This window comes from Canis lupus, chromosome 33 (genome assembly GCF_048164855.1).
Source record: "Canis lupus baileyi chromosome 33, mCanLup2.hap1, whole genome shotgun sequence".
Classification (NCBI taxonomy): Eukaryota; Metazoa; Chordata; class Mammalia; order Carnivora; family Canidae; genus Canis; species Canis lupus.
This window is the reverse complement of record NC_132870.1, coordinates 14,015,435-14,031,176: the sequence shown is the minus strand read 5'-3', so window position 1 is coordinate 14,031,176 and position 15,742 is coordinate 14,015,435. Positions and strand designations below refer to the sequence as shown.

The window sequence follows — 15,742 nt, the reverse complement described above, 5'->3', positions numbered from 1 at the left end:
ATTCTGAATATGTTTTAAACCAAATCAAAATTATTCTCTTCAGATTCTTGATAAAGTGCTATTTAGCCATATGTATTTCTTAGACTTTTATTTTTAGCTCCCCCTTTATTATGCATAGTAACCTGATTATACATAATGCTTTACTTTTAGTTCTTCAATTGCCTTCAATTTTTCAAAATTCATCAGTTCTACAGGTGCCTTTCATTCAGCTCCATACTTCGCTATTCAAATATTAACAAATGAGCTGAGAGCTTGGTTTACATTTAAATAAAGTAAATGGGATTTTACGAGGCTGGAGAAAAATGATTGTTTATATGTTTACTTGCATTCAAGTAGGGATTTTCAATATTTGCTTTCAGTGAAAAAGGTTTAATAATACACAAAGATATATATATATATATATATATATATATATATATATATATATGAACTTCTCTCATGTGATCTGGTTTTCAAGTTAGTCTTAAATTGTAGGAGAAAGAAATGTTCAAAACTCAGTTATGTACCTACCATAATGGATACCCAGAACAGAGATCATTTTTAAAATCCTATTTCTTAAAGAAAAGCTTACTTTAAATAATCATGACATAAAATGAAATTTAATGATGGCCAGGAAAGAAACACAGCTAGTTAAAAGGTTATCATACTCATCTTTGCAAATGTGATCATGTCAAAAAGTAGTAAGTTTTAATAAACATAATATTTATTTATTAAGATTCTGCAAAACGTATACTTTAGGCAACTATTAAATCATGCCTTGATGCAACTTTTTGGTTAGTACATTAGTTTTAAGACATTGCAATGAAACATACAATTTAAAATTAAGAAGTTCAGAATTGGCTATTAAAATTCACTAAAATATTTAATGTATGAATTCAGATTTATTTCCCCCTAAAATATATATCTTGCTGTTCTTTTTGTTTACATCTTAAATAAAAATATTCCAAATGATTACATCAAATGACAGAATTGAAGTAACTCGAGATTCATTCTTGCATCTTTATAATAACTGCTTTCATTTATTATTTTGAATTTATTGAATGTTAATATGTCGTACTACAGAGGTTGGAAACACAAATCTAATTTAAAGCTTACTAGATGATTCTGAACATTCTCTATACAGAGTTCTCAACTGGAATTTCTCCCAATTAATCTTCACTTAAAAATACAATGTTTATTTTATTTATTTTCTTAAAATCTTATTTATTTACTCATGAGAGACACACAGAGACAGAGACATAGGCAGAGGGCGAAGCAGGCTCCCTCTGGGGAGCCTAACATGGATCTCAATCCCAGGACCCTGGGATCACAACCTGAGCCAAAGGCAGACAGACACTTAACACCACTGATCCACCCAGGTGCCCCCCAAATACAATGTTTATTAAGAGAGGAGTAATAACATGCTAGCTGAAATTTTAAGGTATGTAAAATGTAAACATTATAACCTGAAGTTACTAAATTAGGATTCAGATCCGCAAGAAAACAAAAAAAACGGCATGTCTTTCAGGGAGGAGTTTTATAACTGACATTTTTAGAATTGTTGGCCTCTGGTAAATGCAGATGGCTTTTAGTCAGTTTTCTTACCCGTTTAAATGCTTCACCGTCAATGCATCCCCTTACTCTTTAACTTAGAAACATGTGATGACTAAGGTCAGAATGAAGTGAAAACTATTTGTTACACCTATTAATGTTACGTAGTAAACAAGATTATGAAGGTAAACATAGGAAGTATTTTTATTTGGCTTTACCTTTGTTTTAATGAAGGATGTTTTAAGTATATTTTCACACAATTTGTATGCTTTTTGGCTGAAATCTTATTTTGGGGTTATTCATTTAAACTGACCTTTTAAATAGAAACATGTTTTTAAATAAGTATACTGTAAAAAGTGGTATCTGATGCTTTTTACTCAGATCAGCTACAAAATGAACAAAAGTTTCAAAGGGAAGAGTAAAATGGTACAAATTATAAACATTTAGAATCATAAATTACTGAGAATTCACCTTTTTTAGTGTGGCTATCCACACACATTCATTTTTGATAAAGTAGTAGGCATTTAAATTACTGGTAAAACATAATAGTAAACACATAGCATAGTGTACTAATCCTAATTAATGCAACTAAATTTTCCTATTGACAGTCGTAGGTCCAACAAAAGTTATTTTTACTTTTAAGTTACTTAGCTTCAACTTCTTCAAAATATTTTGAATCAATCCATCAATAAACACCAAACCCACTTTCTTCAATTTCTGAAGTCATATAGGGCACACTTTTCATCTATACTGTGAAACCATTTATAAAATTTCTGAAGTCATTTACAAGATTAAAAATAATTTACAAGAAAATATCTGTACACCCCTCACATACCCCGCCAAAACACAAGGCTACATACTTCACCACCAATGTTTATGATAAATCTCTCAGATTTATTTTAGGAACAAGGCGGCAATATTTACCATGTCCCTCAGTTTTATACTAGCAATAAAATCACATTGCAATCTTCAACACGACCTTCACTTAACAGCCAGAGAAAGAATCAAACTTTCTCATAAGTGGGAAAAAATACTTCTCTGCTTTATGTCACGAATAGTCAAAGTTAAACAAAGTTAAAAATAATTTATTTTCAGTAACTTTTATATTGATTCTGATAGAGTATTCTTACTTTAAGCCATTATGTTTAGATTTTTGGTCTAAATCTATACCAATGCATTAAAATCCTGAAGCAAGTTCATAAAATCCCTAAATCTCAGTGCTGGTGGGAGAGTTCTACTTCTAATATTCAAAAAGTTTAAATAAAAAAACAAAAAACAAAAAACAAAAAGTTAAAATATATTCTACACAATAAGTGCAAACTTATATTTAAATATATATCCAAATATTAAATTATTAAGAAGAAAAGATTTCCTATCATTTCTGACTCTGAAAGTTGGCTCTTTTTCATGCTTTCAGCTAATATCCTTATTAACAAGATGTTGAATAATTCTCAGTGAAGTACAGGTCACTGTTTTTCATCTCATTTCCTACTCAGAACCAGTAACTCCTAGCAGTCTTTAGCATTAATCTTGTCCAGGTTTTTGGTTTGATTTTTATTCTCAGATATGATTTTTTGTCAATTAGAATCTTACAGAGAATTAGGATATACGAAAACAGTAAAATTATAACCATTATCATTAAGTGGTTGTATTGAAGGAGTAGAATTCCATAAGACCTCTGATACCCTTACTTCCCTTACAGACTAAAGGATTACGTCCCCCCAAATCACATTAAAGTCCTAACCCCCACTGATGTGATGGTATTTGGGGGTGGGGATTTGGAAAGGTGATTACAATTAGATCAGGTCTTAAAGATAGGGCTGTATGGTGGGATTAGTGCCCTTATAAGAAGGGTAAAAGACAAGAGCACCCCCCTTCCACCATGGGGGTTAGGTCTTCAACATATTAACTTTTGGGAGGACACAATTCAATCCGTAGCAGTATCCTTCATATTTCAAGGTACATGGTGTTCTGTATGGGAGCTCTAGCAGCCTAAAATACCATGCAAAGATTTATTTATGTAATAGCCAAAGAAGCAGCTCATCCCTCTATAGCACTTTTCTTTTACTTCATTCATTTCTTTTACTTCATTCATTTGCTTCATTCATTTACTTCTTTTTACTTCATTCACTAGGTACCAAGAGATAGTCATCCTAGAACTTACAGTTTTATTGGGGACTATACTCTAATAACCCTAAAGCAATGGTTCTCAAATGGGGGAAATTTTGCCCCTGCAGACATTTGGCAATGTGTGGAAGGTACTACTGGATAGAGGATAGAGGGCAGGATACTGCTAAACATCTGACAAAGCATAGAACTTCCGAAAATAATCTGGTACCAAATGTCAATAGAGCTGCTGTTGGAAAACCCTGCTCTAAAAATAACCCAAGACTTGCATTTAAAAACCTCTCTTTCGCCCCAACACCATGCTGCCCCAACTACCTTTTCTTTTTCCAATTAACTTCTTAATACTCCTGAAACTGTCAAAGTGAGGCTGAATAAGTAACCAATCATACAAAAAAATAAGTTTATTAAGTTAGATATAAATCCTTTCTTGATATAATTACGTCTAAATTTGATTTATAAGGTACATAGAATTCTTATAATAGCAGTGGTCAAGAAATGAAAAACCCATGATAAACAACAGAGAACTAAGCTAGCTCCAACATATACATCTATTATAACCTATTATAATAGGAAACAACAGCTAAACTGGTTTCTAAAATGTTTCAAAATTTTCAAATTTAGGTATATAATGTATAAAGATGAAGTTTAATATCCACCTTGTCAAAATGTCACAAGTTATTTGTTATCAGAATCAAAAGTCCTAAGACTTAATTTTTAATCGATTCCAAGTAGGTTACGTTGTTTTTATGGGGTTGTATCCCTCCTCTATGTTGCAAATCCAGTTTTAATGATGCCTTTTCTTTTTTGTATGCCTCTTCTTCCTTAAATCCCCAAATTACTTACACACTTTCTTCTTTAGCTTTGGTCCTCTTTAATAAGACCAACTTTGTTTTCAAAAGTTAACATTTTCCTGTTTAAATATCAAAAATGATTATGCAAACTACATAGCACAAAAATGGAAATAATACCTTGATTGTTACCCAGGAAATTTTAGGGGCTAATAGTCATTTTGAGTCATTCAAGTTATACAGAAAAAGAAAAACAAAACAAAACAAACTCTTGAATATCATTTTACTAAGTCAACAAGACTATTTTTTTTTGGAGGAAGGGGTAGTAAAATGCTTTAAGTATAACTATGTAATATTGGCTTTTGAAGTAATCATTTTCTTTCTCATTTCATTTAAGAGATGAAGGTCTGATGTCGTCTATATGCTGCTATGTTTTAGATCTGATCACAATTAATGTTGAGGGGGGAATATGAATACTTCTGAGTTAATCCTCCAAAAATATGCATTCTCTGAAAAGTGAGGTAGATTTTCTGTTGTGTTAAAACGGATGATTCTATGCAACTTTTAATATCTACATGATTTTTATTCAACTCAGTGATTTTTTTATCTGCCACATTAACAAAGCTTGATCACATAACATAGTTTTATTAAATATAGAAATGTTTCCTAGTATAATAAAGAAAATTTATAATAAATCAATTACTTCTTTACATAAAGTTATTCCCAGTAATGTAAATCATGTTCCTTTTGTCTATAGCACTATTACTTGCTTAAACACTGGTTTATATGTTTCCTAAAGCACCAATAATATGCTCATGAAGCCAATAATTAGAATCAACTCAATCATAACACAGTCTTCATAAAGTTCAAGTTTCATTAAAAACATTGTCTATTGCCAATAATCAATAAAATATGTTCTAAATTTGTCTGCTATCTCACTAATATGTTAAGAACTCTCAGGAGCTTGATGGTCTATAAAATCTGTTTTGTCATTTAATTGTATCAAATAATTATGTAATATATCATTGTTAATATAGTCAACTCTGACATCATAAAGAACATTGTTAACTAGAATTTGTTTTTTTATCTTAATAATGAGTCAGGTTCTCTTATTCTGTAATTTTTTTTTCATTTTATAGGTATTGTTAGGAACTCTCAAATTAAAATTCCTTTCATTCCTCTCTTTTTCATTTTTATTTTACATATCATTTTTTATTAAACTCAGTAAATTTTATGGTAAACTATTGTTGATATACATATATAAGTTGAGAACACATACTTAGAAAAGTAATGCACACTGATATTCTTGTTACCTACCAAAATGTTTTAAGATTATAAGTTTAACTTAATACTTTTTTATAACATCACATTTTAAAACACCCTGAAAACATTAACATTTAATAGTTTGTATAATTTTTATATAATATGGATATTACATAAATAAATCTCATTAAATTAATATATTTTGGTAGCTTTGTGAAAAAAGTAAAATCTTTTTTTTTAAGATTTTTGACGACTTCATAATACATGATTGTATCTCTAGGTAGGGCAGTCTGAGGTTAAATTACACTTTACAAAATAAAATATGGCCTTATCTTTACAATTCTTTTTAAAGACTTTTTTTTAAATTTATTCATGAGAGAGAGGGAGAGAAGCAGAGACACAGGGGGAGAAGCAGGCTCCATACAAGGAGCCCAACGTGGGACTTGATCCTGGGTCTCCAGGTTCAGGCCCTGGACCAAAGGCGGTGCTGAGCTGCTGAGCCACCCGGGCTGCCCTACAATTTTTTAAATTAATTAATTTATTGTATTTATTTATTTTTGCCTTACAATTTTTGATAGATACAACTAGAACATGTAACCTTGGTTTAATAATCTGTTTCTAGAATTATACAAAGTTCAATATAGATTATAGACCATTTTATTTTTCAGATTTTCAAATCACCATTACTATAGGACTATAAAATTAATAATGAATCCAATTGAAGCACTATCAATTTATAAATAATATTACATTCAACAAAGAAGTTGTTGGAGGGTTTACAGCAAATAACCTTGCAAGGAAAGTATACTTGTGGGCCAAGTATTTTTATCACTTACCAGCTCTTCCTGAAGTTGGGAAATGAGTTCATCCCGTTCTTTCAGCTGCAGCTTCAGCAGTGAGCATTCATCTTTCATTATATCCTATAAAAACATCAAAGAGACAGCATAATAGGCTTAGTCCTTTCACTTTGCTCCAGATAAGGAAAGTCAGCTTCTCACAGTGGGAGATAATTGCATAGGATTAATGAAACTGAAATTTTCTCTTCAGTGTGATATTTTTCATAATATATTCTAAGTTTCAAAATAAACAAGCTAATGTATCCAAAGATGTTATTTTATATAATATACACATATATATTTTTATTTTAATATTTTTTAATTTAAATTCAATTTGCGGACATATAGTATAACACCCAGTGCTCATCATATCATGTGCCCTCCTTAATGCCCATATGTTTTTTTAATCAATCATTTTCTTTTGATATGTTTGTCCATTTTGTTGTCCACAACAGAACTAGTGAATTATCCTAAATTCTTTCCTCCTGTTCTTGTGCATACATAGTGAGTAGACAAATGGCTAAGTTTAAAAGAGAGAATTTTACCTACCATTTGTTCCCTTGCTATAATTAAATATTAATTCCCAAACCAATTACCATGATACAGTCTTTGTCTTTAATTATGTCTCTTTAATACTTGTTCCTTTCACTATAGCTTTATCTTTGGCCATTTAATCTTCTCAGCAAGTACACTCAGCCACAGCCTCTGTGTACACAATTCATGCATGTCTAGGGCCTATATTACTGTATGCTGGTAACTCTCAGGTACAAATCCTTAATCTAGACTCATCTGTATTCCAAGCTTCAACTCATAAATAAAGCTACTTATTAAGTGTATACTCACATTGTCCTATTTACACTCCAGGGCAACCTTCATCTCATTCATTTCCCTCTACCTGAAAAATTCACTTCTACTTCTCACATCTTCCTATTTCCTAAAATAAGTAGGAAGCCATCCTGTACTCTCAGGTTTTTTAATTCACTCTGAATCAAATCTGATACCAAACTCTCTCATTTCTATTTCCTTGATATTTCTTGGACTCCTTCTCTCCATCCTCATTAACTTAACTCTAAGTATTCATTGCTTCTTTCCTGGCTTAATGCAGTTAAGTTTCTAAACTAGTTTTCTCTCTGTCATATTCCCTATCTGCCAGAGGTATGTTCCTATTAGGAATAAATTACATCTCTTCTTATTTAACAGCTAATCACCTCTTTCAGGAAAATACAGATGGCAATACTCTTCAGCATAGAATATAGCCCCTTTCATTATCTGCTACATATTTCATTTTCAACTTTTTTACAACCTTTGCTCATTCCTATAAAACTGAAACACAAGATGTTTTATATATCCTTGCTTTACACATATACAGGCCTGGATTATGGTCTTCTACCCACAGTGCCCTTGTTGGCTGAGTAAGATATCCCTGAGAGTAAGGGCATGTTCCATAGCACCTAAATCGTACATCGTTTGATGCAGTATTAATATTTCAAGTGTTTGTTGTTGTTTGTTCTCCAGCCTCAGTGGACTTCTTTTTTACCCCCTCCACTTCAGCAGATAGGCTATTAGCATCAAACACTGTAACTGATGTGCAGGAGCTCAAACCCACAAGATTACCAGGTAAGCAATATAATCATTAGGATTATGATGATTAGGATTATGATGATCCAGAATCACGCCTTGGATGGCTCAGCAGTTGAGCTTCTGCCTTTAGCCCAAGGCGTGATCCTGGAGTCCTGGGATCGAGTCCCACATCGGGCTCCCTGCATGGAGCCTGCTTCTTCCTCTGCCTGTGTCTCTTGCCTCTCTTTCTATGTCTCTCATGAATAAATAAATAAAATCTTAAAAAAAATTGTCGATTAATTCAAAATGGAAGATTCATCATATTATGACTAATAGGAACTATTAAAAACATTTGGTTTGCCAAAAAATATGCCCACTTCATACGTTTCTCTGATTTTGTTCCTGAGGATCTTTTTCAAGAAGTTCATAATCTCATAGTTTTAAATTGGATAGGTGATAATATATCATTTGCATTTACTTATAAACTAACCCATTAAATATTTATCATACGTTATCAGAAGCCAATTTTTTATAAAAGCCTCTATGAATGACTATGCAAATGAATTTTAGTTATCTAGAGTTTCATTTTTAGTTGTTATATATACATGTGTCGATATTCAGAGAAATATTTGTCTAACACAAAATAAGATCCCTTGAACAACATTCTTAGCTGAAAACTAATAGCAATATTCTCTCAATATGTTTACTATGTGGGCAAATTTCTAGGATGTATTTGGCAGGATGATCTCTTGAATTAGAAATCATATTGATGTGTAGAATTAACCGGATTTTAATAGTCTTGATTTTTCAAATAAGATTATTCCATTAACCTGTAGGCTAATGTAACCAATTTAAGCTTGTGCTTAAAGATTTATTTGTTTATTTTAGAGAGAGAGAGAGTGAGGTGGGGAGGGGCAGAGGGAGAGAGCCTTAAGCAAACTCTCTGTTCACTGCAGAGCCTGATGCCGGGCTCAATCTCATGACCCTGAGATTATGACCTGAGCTGAAACCAAGAGTCAGACTAATCTTGTGCTTATTTACATGTATATTGTTCATTAATAGGAAACCATATACTTTAATAATTACATCTTCTTTTTCTCATTCAAGCACAATTAATTTTAGGACTTAAATTCAATTCTATTTTTTAAATTAAATTCTATTATTTCTAAACTCAGTAATTATTTATAAATATGGAACTCATATGGGGTAGATTAAAGATGGCTACAAATCTCTTGCTACTATTTCTACTGAAAGATGGAGGCCAATGCTCTCTCCTTGGATCTAGTCTGGTTTTATTGTTTGACCAATAGGATATCATGGAATTAACTCTACATGACTTCCAGGACTGGATAAGAAAAGGCCTTTCAGCTTCCACAACTGGTCTCTTAGAATGCTCCTTTCGGAAAGTAGAAAAAAATGAGTGGAAATATCAGAAAGGGAGACAGAACATGAAAGACTCCTAACTCTGGGAAACGAACTAGGGGTGGTGGAAGGGGAGGTGGGCGGGGGGTGGGGGTGACTGAGTGACAGGCACTGAGGTGGGCACTTGACGGGATGAGCACTGAGTGTTATTCTATATGTTGGCAAATTGAACACCAATAAAAAATAAATTTATATATATATATTATATATATATATATAATATATATATATATAAAGAATGCTCCTTTCTCAGGTTATTCCTTGCAGAAGGAACCCCACAGGCAAGCTGAAAAGTAAAACCACTTGCACTTCTTTTGACAGCCCCCTAAGTGCTGTGAAAGGATACCTGGCTTTAATTGCCAGCCATGACAGTGAGCCATCTCACAGATCTAGCCCAGTGGAACTTTTAGGTGATAGAAGCCCACACCGATACTTCACCTTAACTGCCTAACTTGAATTATTCCCAAATTCCTGACCTGCAAAATTGTGAACAAATAAAATTCTTATTTTAAGCCACTGATTTGGGGGATGACTTTTTAGACACTGTAGCACATGTGGACAAACTCCAAATTATTAGAATTAGAATTAGTATAAATTATGACTCATTATAGTTACATAAAATGTATGCAGCTAGTTTTGAAATAAAATATTTTGTGATTTAATTTATGACATATGTGATTTAAGTTATAGTTTAAATAGTGCACTTTTCAAATAGCTGATTTCATGCAAGAAAGGAAGATTTATGTCCTTATTGCATAAATTACTAGAGAATCAGACAAACAGATATAAAAATAGCTTACAAATTATCTTATTCTTGTACTGTTATTTGATAAATTTGGAAAGTTAGAGCCAGATACCCAGATACTTGGGTAATTTGTTCCAAATTCAGTTAGCTGACTTCAGTCCCATATATTCTATAATTCATTTTTGCCTAGAATTAGAACCAACTCATTGTTTCAGACTTTTATATAAACAGAAATCAAGTGCCAAAAAAGGCAAGTAGAATCTATAAATCATTTTTAAAATGATCTTATGCTAAAATAAATTTTATGCTAAAATTTTTTATTTTAAATAAAAATCATGTAATTTCTAACTCACATACTTCTACATAATTCTGCAGGTAAAATTATTACCATAATTCTGGACTACTAGTTACAAACATATATCAAAATTGGTATTGAATCACCATGACTCTATTGATAGACCTCAGGTTTTCTCTCTGGAGGGCTTTACTTTATGATTTATAAGTTATTTTCTCATTCTTGTAAACAAGAGTTTACAAGATTTAAAAAAAATAAAAGAAACAACTCTATCAGACAAAACAAGAACAGAATATTATGAACAAGTGGAAAAAGAAAAGAAAGAAACAGGAATATGGTAGGAGAGAACAGCAGGGCAGAGATTAGAAAACACAGAAATGTATGATAATTGACAGTGCGTTTTGCAGCTCACCCTAAATAACTGACCTCATATGATTCTTATGTTAACTGAGCTTTAGAGTAGTATGCTATCTGCAATACCTGAGTAGCTAGAGAAGTAAAGCTCTATGGGCATATAGTCATCTGAACAGGAGCATAAGAGAAATTGCTTTTCTAATATTGAAAATGAAGTCAATGAAAACATCATTCTAATTATTTAGTTTAAAATAATTGAAAAATTATAAATCGTTTCAACATTAATAATGCCACATGATGAAAACTTTTCTTTCTACATTGAATTAAACTTGGCACAGTGGTATATTGGCTGTATTTTCAAGCAATCAAAGAGACTTTGGATATCAGCATAATCTTTTCATTTGCAAGTGTTACTCTTAAGAAATATTAAGACTTCTTACTGATTTTACCACTCAAAAGATAATGATAACAATACCTAATATTTGTATAGGGGGCTTTATAATTTGTAAAACAAATATTATGTGCAGAATTTCTTTTTGCTATCAGAGTATTTCCTGACCAGTTACTGGGAAAAATGGTACATTGCTGAATAAGTAAGGGCTTTAGGCATAAAAATGAAGCAGAAAAGGCAAGAGTAGCAAAGGTCAAACAAAAGGATACCATTAATAATAATACTAAGACATTTAGGTTGTTTTCATTAATCTCTCAACAAAATTTGTTGTATTCCTACATATTTGGGATTGTTAAGGACATTAACTTCACTGAGAAATCTGCTAGGATTTTTTTTTTTTTCTGCTAGGATTTTATTTTATTTTATTTTATTTTTTTTTTTATTTTTTTTTTATTTTTTTTTTTTAATTTTTATTTATTTATGATAGTCACAGAGAGAGAGAGGCGCAGAGACACAGGCAGAGGGAGAAGCAGGCTCCATGCACAGGGAGCCCGATGTGGGATTCGATCCCGGGTCTCCAGGATCGCGCCCTGGGCCAAAGGCAGGCGCCAAACCGCTGCGCCACCCAGGGATCCCTCTGCTAGGATTTTAAAACCGTTCCATGAGACTATGGGTTTGTCATTACTAAGTTGTTAGAAGCTCTTACATTTATCAAAGTAAATAAATTAATTACATTAATAAAAAAACTTGTGTTGCATAACTCTTTTAATGTACTTTATCTTATTTTTTTCTATACAGTAAGTGAACAGAATATGTTAATCTAAGTCATAATCCTTATAAAAATATTTACTCAAAGTTATTACTATTCTGTTATTTGCTTCATCCAGTATTTTTTGAAGGGTGCTGGTTAAAAGTAAAATTTAAAAATTTTATTTTATTTTCCAAAGCCTTCTTAAAATTACTGTATTCTGTAGGCATAAGGATGAAAAATAAGTTTCCAGGGTCATAGAATGAGTTCGTAAGCATGACAAATTAGTTTTCTGATCTCCTAAATCCTTTGGTTTCATCAAAATCATTATGAACTCCACTTAAGATATAAATGTCTTATAAACTAATCAACAATGAGCTTCTGAGCAAAGACAATTAACAAGTAATAAAGTAGTATTAATTTATATTGTCCCATTAAACTTGCTTGATACAAAATTCTTGGGGAAAAATTATCCTTAAGAGATCTTAAAATTCTCTGATACCAGCACTTTTTTTTTTCTTCACAGAAGACGGACATAATTGTCATATGATACCTGTATTTTTAAAATAAGTAAGTGATTGTGACTCTTCCCACAACATAGATTTTATAAGAAAGAAAAATGAAATAGTTACAAATACCCTGTTAAACATTCATTTCTGTTATGAAGTCATGCTTGCTTGCTTCTCACGTTTCACTTTTATAATTATTATTTTTAAAGTAGGCTTCATGCCCAGTTTGGGGCTCAAACTCATGACCTTGAGATCAAGAGTTGCATGTTCCACCAAATGAGCCAGCCAGGCACCTCTTGCTTTTCATGCTTTAAATAAGAAATAGAGGGCCTTTTATCCTTTAACATCCTGAATGAAGTAAGAGAATTATGTTTGAACATAACTACAAGTTTAGTTTTTGAGAAGGAAAAGTAACCAAAGACAATGAACACATCCCATTCCATACCCAGAAGTATGTGACACAGTCGTTTTATTTTCATTTTATTTAAAATGCTATCCTGACCCAGTTTTGAGGCCTTGGTTAGAAGCCAGTTAGATCTCCTTCTTGAACAACTAGTTAAATCCACATTCCAAATACTTCCCTTATTGGGCCCTCAAATTTTAGGGCCATTATGTACCAGCCCTACCAAAAAGGTACCAGGCAACTAGGGTCAGCTCCTCTCTGACCCAGAGCTCTTGAAATTATTCAATTTAACCAACCCCTAGGGAACCTTGGAAATCTAGCTAATCTCATGCAGTTTGCCATACATAAATTACCCCTAGAGCTGGAGTTTGCTGTAAACTCTGTAGCCTGAGAGCAACTTCCCGCATGGCCCTGCTTGGCAGCTGTGTCTCACTGGGAGATTTAAGTAAGAGAGATCTACATTTCATCTGAGTGTCAACGTGTTGCCTCTCTATCCAAACATTTTTAAATATCATAAAAAAATAGTGCTGGAAGGTCTGGCTACAGGTAGGTAGTGGGCACCTTCTGCCATTCCCCTGGGACAAGGGAGTTGGGTCAGCTCTTGGGCCTTGGACATTTATGCTGCCTTCAGACAGACAGGAGGGCAGTATGAATAATATTGGGCACTGGTTGGCAATACATATGCATCTTTTGCATAGTAAAGGGAGAATAAAAGCATTCTAGTTTTATACGTTAATAGAGTAAAAACTAGAGAGGAAAGATATCCCTAATTTAGTAGATCCTAAAAAAAGATATGCAGCATCCTGTTTTATAGGGTGTTGAATTGTGACAATAATGAAGAACAGATTAAATAATGCTTTAGGGTGGTTTTTCAGGGATTCAAGACTAATTGTAGAATTCTGGGGAGGAAAAAAAAGCAAAAAGTTCAACACTGCACTACAAAGGAATTGTGGATAATGTGACTCAATTTAAGCACTGGTTTCAGGCAGTCTGAGAGGTCACAAAATTAAGCTGCAAAAAAGCAATGAATATTAGCTGATGCTACAGATCACAGCTACAAAACATAAACCCGTATTAGACAGTAAGGAAATGCAAAAAGGTCATGCTTTGTTCTTTTTTAGAGCACTAATGGATAGCAACGACATACATAGTGGTGTCTTCAAATACTCATTATATGTACGTTGTAAAGCAGGAGTCTTTTAAGATGGCATATACATGAATTTGGAATAAGTAGCCTTTTCAACTTATGAAATAGATATACTTTTGAATGGCTGCTTATGTAGCAAATGCCTGAATACTGTGCCTCGCTATATAATTAACTTCCATATAAAACAAAATGTTTGGCTTAAAGATTCTATAAATTGAAAAGTGCTGAGAAGTTTTAGATTATCATTAAAACACTAAACTATCCTAAAAGCTATTACCTAATAAAGGAGAAAACCCTACAAATGTTTTAGCAATGTTTTTCTTGTTACCTATTGCTATCTTTCCTTCGAGAGACAAGATTGCATCTGAATGTTGTGACCTTGCACAAATCAATTACTGATAATAAAAGTACAATTTATTGAAATTCTGAAATAATAAATGTTTTTCATGCATTGTCAGTGGATATTCACATTTTTGCCAGGAGCGTGGTATTAACTACATTTTTTAATGTTTTAACAACTTTCTTACACCAAAAAAACTAAAAAAAAACAATGACTATATAAACCCAAGTCTGCATTAACACAAAACCAGTGAATCTCACTAGTAGTCTGCACTACTTTTGGAGAGTCTTCAATTTCCCTTATAAAATGGGGATCATGGTATGTATTTTTCCCACAATGATTTACTCACATATATATAAAAGAAACAACCACAATTAGGTATGATAGGCAGAATGTCTAAAACAGCAATCCCAAATTTGTCCTGCCCTCATCTCCAGAATCTATGAACATGATATCACTCCGGTGGTTATATTATGTTCTACAGTACAGCTGACCTTAAAATAGGGTGATGATCTGGGTGGGCCTAATCTAGACACATGAGGCAGAAGTCAGGTATATTCCAAGTGTGGTAAGAACTTGACTCACTACTGATATTTTAAGTGTTGAAAGGGCTGTGTGAGATGGGATATCATAAGAAGAACAAGGAAATGGGACCTCAAATCTTCAGTGCCAAGGAAGTGAATTCTTCCAAAATAAGGGATGGGCTGGAAAGACTCTCTGAAGCTCCTGATGAGGACAACTGGATGGTACCTTAATTTCAGCTTTGTGAGACTCTGATAAAAGACTTATAAGTGTTTTTTTTTTTTTTAAGTCACCAAGTTGCATACACAAATACAAATACATATACAAATACAGAGACTAAGGTCATAGAATTAGAGAAAATTTTTTTGAGAAAGTAGTATCTAACCAGAATCTCAATGGTCAGAAGAATTAGTAAATAAAGAAGGGGAAGCATTTTCCAAGCAAATATAGGATGATGAGAATTTCTGAAGTAAAGGAAACCATTGTAAGAGCTCAGGGAACAAATATTTTAGTGTAATGGTATGGAGAGGTATACACTGGCAAGAAGACACAATTCAGAACCAAATCATGAAAATCATTTGTGCCACAATAATAAGTTGTTTTATTCAGAAGGCTTTGATGTATCAATAAAGAATTTTAATCCATGGAAGAGTATGATCAGATTTAAATTTACACAGTTTACTCTGGGTAGGATATGGAGGACAGGCTAAATGGGACAAAGACCAAAAGACAAAGAGATAGGAGGCTGGTTTAATGATCTAG

The 15,742-nt window shown here is 32.6% G+C and overlaps 1 protein-coding gene across 6 annotated transcripts in view; it reads right to left on the bottom strand.

Moving 5' to 3' along the window:
• Positions 1-15,742, bottom strand: part of CCSER1 (coiled-coil serine rich protein 1) — a 1,367,203-nt gene that overhangs the window by 727,080 nt on the left and 624,381 nt on the right. For 5 of the 6 annotated variants that reach the window (XM_072810584.1, XM_072810583.1, XM_072810587.1 and 2 more), the window contains one exon: positions 6,545-6,628. In XM_072810584.1, coding sequence (XP_072666685.1) covers positions 6,545-6,628 — 84 coding nt within the window. Of the gene's footprint in view, positions 1-6,544; positions 6,629-15,742 lie in introns of those variants that run through there. The other variant, XM_072810588.1, reaches the window with a different exon arrangement.